At 48.9% G+C, this 7491-nt stretch overlaps 1 protein-coding gene across 1 annotated transcript; it reads left to right on the forward strand.

Annotated features, from left to right (window-relative positions):
* Positions 1-2201: 2201 nt before the first annotated feature.
* On the forward strand, positions 2202-6271 carry NPW (neuropeptide W). Its single transcript, XM_005289176.4, has 2 exons — positions 2202-3152; positions 5891-6271. Exons 1-2 carry the CDS (start codon positions 2566-2568, stop codon positions 5910-5912), a joined length of 609 nt encoding a protein of 202 aa, XP_005289233.2. The 5' UTR covers positions 2202-2565; the 3' UTR covers positions 5913-6271.
* Positions 6272-7491: the final 1220 nt, after the last annotated feature.

Here is a 7491-nt window from a genome sequence, read left to right on the forward strand (position 1 = left end):
AACAAACTCCAACAAGAGAAGCAGTCACTAAAGTGAAATCTGTTTCCTGCTCTGATGCAAATGCATCAGTACTCATGTAAGGACTGGTAAATCCTGTATGAATAAACAGGGTGCACAATCAGACACGTGGCTGCATAAGGAACGGCATCCTTGGACCAAATTCACAGCAGTAATCGTGTACCTGCCTTCGCACTGCTTCTGGTGAAAAGCAATATGCCCACAGTGACATGGGCAGCACTGAATCAGAGTGCCTCAAGACAAGTGTCTGCGACTGTCTGGCCTTCTTTGGGATGGAAAGTGACAAACAGGCTAAATAGTATTGGCGGATAATGGAGACTCTCCTTTAATCCGAAGGCTAGAAGGCAGTGCTTTTGGAGCAGAAAGCCTGTTCATGAGGCTGCATGTTTGCAGCCTCGCTGGGTGCTGTGGTGTCTGTGCGCCTGGCTACATATTCCTTTTAATAATAAAAACATAGCAGGCAAAATATACAGGAATGAAATGTCGTTTTGTATGACAAAAGACAGGTCTGAATTTGCTTCCAAGTAGCTGCTCACACAACAGAAAATGTGAACTGAGAGGCCTAGGCCAGATCCTCAGGCAGGGGATATCAATGTAGCTCCATTGAGGAGGTGAGTTATACACCAGTTTACATCAGCTGAGGATCTTAGGGAAAATGGTGCCCTGGACCATCTTTGGCACCCCTTAAGTACTACTCCCGCAGCAGGCAGAGCAGCGGCAGGTGTCATGCTGCCTGGCTCCTGCCCTTTAGCCCCTCCCCTCACCCCCCAGGTGGGCACAGCCCTTCTGCAGCCTCTTGACCCCGGTGCCCCACCCCTGATCACGGCTCCCTGGGCGGTCGCCCATGTCACCCACCTGTAAGGCCAGGCCTGCCTGACCCAGAGTTCTAGAGGAGCTAAATGATGACTGGGCAGAAAACGTCAGGTCTGCCTGGTTTTTCTGGATCAGGAGGATGGTAACAATGGGCTTAAATTGCAGCAAGGGAGGTTTAGGTTAGACTTTAGGGAAAACTTCCTAACTGTCAGGGTGCTTAAGCACTGGAATAAATTGCCCAGGGAGGTTGTGGAATCTCCATCATTGGACTAGGAGACTTCTCGAGATCCCTTCCAGTCCTACGATTCTATGACTCTATAAGGTTGAAAGAATGCAAACTAATAGACTTTCCAAACTAAACAAAGGCTAGGTTTCTTTCCCACACCCCCCCCCCCCACACTCCCCAGGAAGAAATGAGAAATCAGAAGTTATAATTTAGTCAGATAGCTGCTCATATAGGGAGACAGGCAGTCTTTCTCAGTTGTTTTAAGATGTGATGTAAAAATGATAGATAGAGGGGGTGGATGGGGATAGATAGATAGCTCGATATGTGTTATGCTGTGATTATCTATCTATCTATCTATCTATCTATCTATCTATCTATCTATCTATCTATCTATCTAATCACTTTGCAACTATTGACTAATTATTCTGGGACTGTCCTGTCCCACAGCAATGCCATGCATCCAAAGTCAGTGAGCATTTGGGCCTTTGAAATCTCCTGGGCATCCTTAGGCTGGGATATTTGCTAGTGAATTGCAGGAGACAGGATTGGAGTCTAAGTTTTGCATTATTAATGATTGATAATGTATTACCCCTTTGTGGACACAAGCGGGTTTTGTTCTGCAAGGACAAATGAACTGCACCGGTGGGGGTTTGTGTGTGTGTATGTGTAAGAGAGGGAGAAGTGTGTGTGTGTGTGGGGGGGGGGGGGATCATCCTTGTCTAATTACAAGTCAACATCCTTTCTGCAAGAGAGAGATCACAAAAGCAGGAATTTCATCTACACCAGCCAGATCAAAGCCCATTTAGCCCCGGGCTCGGGACTAATGTTGCTGAAAATCACAGCAATGTAGCCCTGCTTGCGGTTCCTATGAGCTGTGAGTCACGGACTCCCTACGTTTCGTGAGTGTGTGTGCAGTGCTCCTTCGTGGGCATTGATGGGGCGGCTGGGGTTGGATTTCTCGCCCCTTCCCTTCTGCTGCCATGAAACAGCTGGTGCTGCTGTCACCGGGCAGGCAGCCCCGGGCTGTGGGGAAGGAGGGCTGGACGGGTAAAGCCGGGGGAGGAGAAGTTGAGTGGCTGCTGCCCCCCCCCCACTCCCCAGAGCCGGCTCGGAGATGCTTTAGTCACTTTCAGGGGGGTGGCTGGCGGGGAGTCAGCAGGAGGGCTGACGGGCTGAAGATGCTCGTTCAATTTCCACGCGGTTACCTTGGCTGGGGGCGGGGACTCTGGCTTGGCCGCTCCGCCCCCTCGGTGGCTATATACAAGGGGGGAAGAGAGACCCCCAAGCATCAGAGTCTCCCAAACTCCAGCAACTCTTCCAAGGGGAACTAACTTCAGCCCTCGGCCCTTGCTGCTCTGCAGGCTTCGGCCAGCGCCCGCCTGGAGCCAGCGGACCCCTCATCCCATGTTAGTGAGTTACTTAGTTCGTTAGTTAGTTACACGATTTTTCTTTCCTCCCCCCGCCGCCTGGACCAGCGGAAGCCCCGCGAAGTTTGTTCCGCGCTCGCCATGAATTTAAGGCACGCGTCTGGGGGCGCATGGAAAACCCTGGGCTTGCTGGCGCTGATGCTGCTGCTCGATCCGGTAGGAGCCTGGTACAAGCACGTGGCCAGCCCCCGGTACCACACGGTGGGCCGAGCTTCGGGGCTGCTGATGGGCATCAGACGCTCCCCTTACCTGTGGCGCCGGGACTTGGGGGATGAGCCAGGAGAGAGCCCGGGCTCGCCCCCCACCGCTGTGAACAGGGCGCCCAGGTTACTGCAGAACCGCAGGCAAGACCTCAGAGCAGCCGGGCCGCGGACCCAGGCATCCGGGGTGCCAGCCCCGCGCCCCGCCAGAGGCGAGCTCCGTGGGAGAGAACCCGTGGCCCTCACGCGGCTGGGTCTGCAGGACTTAATAGCCAGGCGAACAATCGCTCAGCACCGGGGCCCCCTGCAGACAGGTGCCAGCCTCCTCCCGCAGCGAGCCCGAGCGCTGCCCGCCCCGCAGGGTCCCTGGAGCCGAGGAGGGACCCGGGAGAAGAAGAGGTCAAAGCTCCTGGAGACCGTGATGAAGCAGCAGCCGCAAGGCAGCGAGGAGGGGATCGGGGACTTAAGGTAAATCTCCCCCAGTAAGTATGAGGCTAGAAAAGCCATCTCGCTACTCCAGGGGGGGAGAGAAACCAGCCCTCACGGGGCTGCAGGGTCCCCGGAGCCGGGCTTCCCCGGGTGGCCATGCTTTGAACTAGGGGGTCGGTTGAGCGGCTAACACTTTACTTCGTTAATGGCATGATGGTGAGGATGGGTTCCCAGCGGGGACCCGCTGCCGGGGCTTCAGCAGAGCCCTCCTTGCCCTCACAACAGAGACACACACCGGCACAACAGCCCTCCCAGGCTCCGTCTCACTCACCTGTCCCCTGATCACTCCGCTCCTCTCCTTGCGGACTCACCCTGCTCTGAGCGCCTGATGCTAAGCCCCATGGCCGTCCTTGGCGCGGATTTCAATGGGTTGGGGATCCGGTGATGGTTTTATTCCAAATGGTTTAAAGCTGTGACCTAGTGAGAGTTTCCTGACCAGGCGGAAGCAGCCGCAGTTCCGCTGTTTGCTGTAAATCCACCTGAGAAGGGAAATCAGCGGATTTACTGATCACAGCAGAGCTTTGGAGGTGCCAGGAAATTCTTGAAACCAGCGATTCAACCGGAGACTGAGATGAACAGTTTTGTCTCTCAGCTCTGGGCCGAACAATGGCATTTTCTTGGAAACCTCTTGGTCGGTGGCTGCTCGCTTCTGGTTTGTACCTTCCTCTGGTTTGGTGGCTGGGGATACAGGCTATTTGGAAGGAAGCATACACAGAAGCTAGTTGTAGACAAAGATTTCTGTGCAGTGCTGAGAACTCGGGATTATTACATGATGCGCTATTGGCAGGGGGTTGGGCAGCAAGAAAGCAAGATGACCAGGTCAGGTCCTTCACAGCATTTACCCTGAATATTCCTCCGGGATGAAAGAGACGGAACTAGCAATCCAGCACCGAGCCTATCTGGGTGTGTATAGGAAAGGCACCAAAACGCCGCAGTCAATCAAGACCTGTCCCGTTCTTTCTCAAGGCTCGGGAGCTTTAATTGAACACTCAAGAGATGTAACAGAGGGTCCTGTGGCGCCTTTGAGACTAACAGAAGTATTAGGAGCATAAGCTTTCGTGGGTAAGAACCTCACTTCTTCCGATGCAAGTAATGGAAATCTCCATCTGAAGAAGTGAGGTTCTTACCCACGAAAGCTTATGCTCCCAACACTTCTGTTAGTCTTAAAGGTGCCACAGGACCCTCTGTTGCTTTTTACAGAATCAGACTAACACGGCTACCCCTCTGATACTCAAGAGATGGTGGGTTTTGGTACCACTTGATGCTTCACTAAAGCGAATGCAAAAAGCCAAAGCCCGTCTGTCTGCTGTTGCTGAAATGTTGGACTGTATGCACAGAAGTTGCAGTCAAACAGTAAAGTAAATTAAGGTGCGTGTCCAAACAGGGGTGTGGATCCCATTACCTACACAGGCTTTTCCATCTCCAGCTAATGTGTTCCTTTGGCAGCTGATGGACGTTATTTAACCAAGTTCATTAGGGTCTTTGTTACCCTTTAAAAATAACCCCAGTACTTGCTTTGCATGACACACTATGTGCGGCGGATGTAGGTTTCTGAACTTCAGTTTGGCGGCTTAACCTGGCAACATCTGGTTCATAATGCTGTTTCTCTCACCACTTAGCTATTTACATCTGAAAAGGTTTGTGCTTCATTTTAAAAGCATAGAAATGAACTAGGTACGTTCTGCACTACAGGCTCAGCCGATTCCAAGAGTGCATCTCTCATTGATTCTCAAAGTGCAGCAGTCCCACCCCATTTGAACGGCCAGCCCCTTAGCTAGTGTGAAACAGAGGAGCTCCGTGGACTTCAAAGGAGCCACGGCCATTTGAGAACGTGGGTCTAAATTTCTACCCCTCCGTTCATTCCCTCCCCTTAAAGCCCAGCTTTTAACTCGGACTATAGTAACACCAAAGCAACACTCAATCTATCTGCATGGGCAGGGGGGTTGCTTTCAAATATTAAACACCTATTCCTCACAGTTATGGTGGGATCTAACTCTGTTTTCCCTGGAGACTCCCTCTGAAGTCTGTGAGAGTTTGGTGGGTGTAGAATTTGTTCCCGAAGTGTTCTGCCAATTTGCCTTCCACCCTTCCCTAAAAATAATTTGGGGAGCCCTAGTTTTTTATCCGCCAGGTTTGATCAAGAGGTTTAAAGTTACAAGCCTGAAAAGTACAAACAGAGGTCGCTTCAGCCTTTAACTGCACCTGTGCTATCCCATTCATTTCACTGCAATTGGCTTGGGTGTAACTGAGGGCAGAATTTACATGTGTGTGCTAAGGTTGTAATTCTGTTTCTTCTCTGCGAGTATGTTTCAGTGGGAGGGTGAGATTTGTGTGTATGTATATTACAGATCCGTCCAAGCCACAATCAAGGGGGTCAAATTTAGAGCAGCCTGATATTTGGGGGTACTTGGATCTGGGGTTTTGGTTTGTATACATGATAATTTATAACAAGCAAGCAAGTCTGTAATAAATGTAAATCAAATTCTGATCCCATTTAAATCCATAGCTGATCCATAGCCCGTATACACTGCCATTTCTTAGAGGATCTCAAAGCACTTTACAAAGACTAAGTATCATTATCCCCATATTACAATGGTGGAAACTGAGATATGGTTAAGGGAAGTGATTTGCCCAGGTCAACATATCTGAGCACTGGCACAACTGAGACATATCAGTCAGACCTAAGACAAACGCATGATTTCTTTTTCTCCCTACAGTCTTTCTGAGTCCGAGATATAGTTCCTGATCTGCTGAACTCGCCCAACAGAGACATTCGAAGAGCAATGGTTGCCTGACTTGGAAACTGTTTCCTGTAGCGGACGGGGAAGATATTCAAAGCTGGTTCTCCTGACACTCTGATTTCTATGAAAACATATAGACAATTGCCATTTAAAAAAAAAATCTCTTTGGTTTTATACCAACTTTGCAAACACAGTGATAAATTCCTGTTGTTTTCAAGTTGACCTAGTGCTATAACCATGGAGACAAAGAGAAGATATTTATTTTCTTTATTTTTTAGATCTCTGTAATAGCGTCTTAGCAATATCACAACAATATGTACTGTTTGCTTTCTAGGAACCTGCACTCATTAAAATTGAACGAATCAAAGGAAATGTTTGCTTCTTTGTGTTACACGTTTTTATCAAGACCTGAACTGGGACAGAATTGGGAGAGATAATTCAGTAGTTTGATTTCTCCCAGATTTTTCCGATGTGATGTTTCAACTCTTTGGAATATTTTCCTCCACGTCTTTACCATGAATCTATTTTATGACCCATTATCTATTTACTATCATGCTAAGAATCCACTCAAATAATAAATAAGTATATAGAAATCTTTACCGGACTTGGTTGAGCGAAGACGCTGTAAGTTCCTACTTTTTTAATGTTTATTTTTGGGCTTGGACCTTGATTCATTTAAACCAGAGCTGAGCAGAGTTGAGGTTTTGGGATCCAGATGAAGCTAGGGTTGGCGGGTTTTGGGTCCGAGACTAAATGAGGGTCAGGGTCTGGGTATGCATTCAAAGGTGTTGAAATCTCATCAGTTGTTCTTGGCAGATTTTGATCCCAAATCATAGAATCATAGACATTAGCACTGAAAGAGACCTCATGGGGTCACTTAGTCCATCTCATTGTGCTGAGGCAGGATTAATACATATCTAGACCATCCCTGACAGATGTTTGTGTAGTCTGTTCTTAAAAACCTCCAGTGGTGGAGATGTCACAGACTCCCTAGATAAGTCTAGCCAGATGAGCTGTTTTTGTGAGACTCCCACTAGCTTGGGCTAAACGCTTGTGAGACTGACTCATGAGTGCTGGAGCTAGGGGGACTGGGGGGGCTCCCGACCCCCTGGCTTGAAGTGGTTTCCATCACATGCAGGGTTTACCGTTTGGTTCAATGTCTCTCAGTACCCCCACTAGACACATTATTCCAGCACCCCTGGACTGACTGTTCCTGCCAGATTTCTGCATCAGAACTGATAGCTGGGAAAATAATCTCGTCCCAGTTTTGAACTCATTCCAGGACCCTAGAATTGGGTTTGGCTTGGGAATCTGGGTTTTCAAAAGATTAGTATTAAAGGTTCCAATTTTGGCCCTGGCCTAGATCAAAGTCCAAGCAATCGCATTCTCATCACATGGAAAAGGAGGATGGCTCCTTTGTCTGCTAGAAGAAATATAATGTCATGCACTTTCATTCACTGAACTCAAAGCACTTTACAACAAGCAATTAACACAAACAAGTCTCTCAACACCTCAGAAAGGTAGGAATTATTATATATGTCTTCTACAGATGGGGAAACTGAGGCTCAGAGAGGCAG

The sequence above is a fragment of the Chrysemys picta genome, chromosome 10 (genome assembly GCF_011386835.1).
Source record: "Chrysemys picta bellii isolate R12L10 chromosome 10, ASM1138683v2, whole genome shotgun sequence".
Taxonomy (NCBI): domain Eukaryota; kingdom Metazoa; phylum Chordata; order Testudines; family Emydidae; genus Chrysemys; species Chrysemys picta.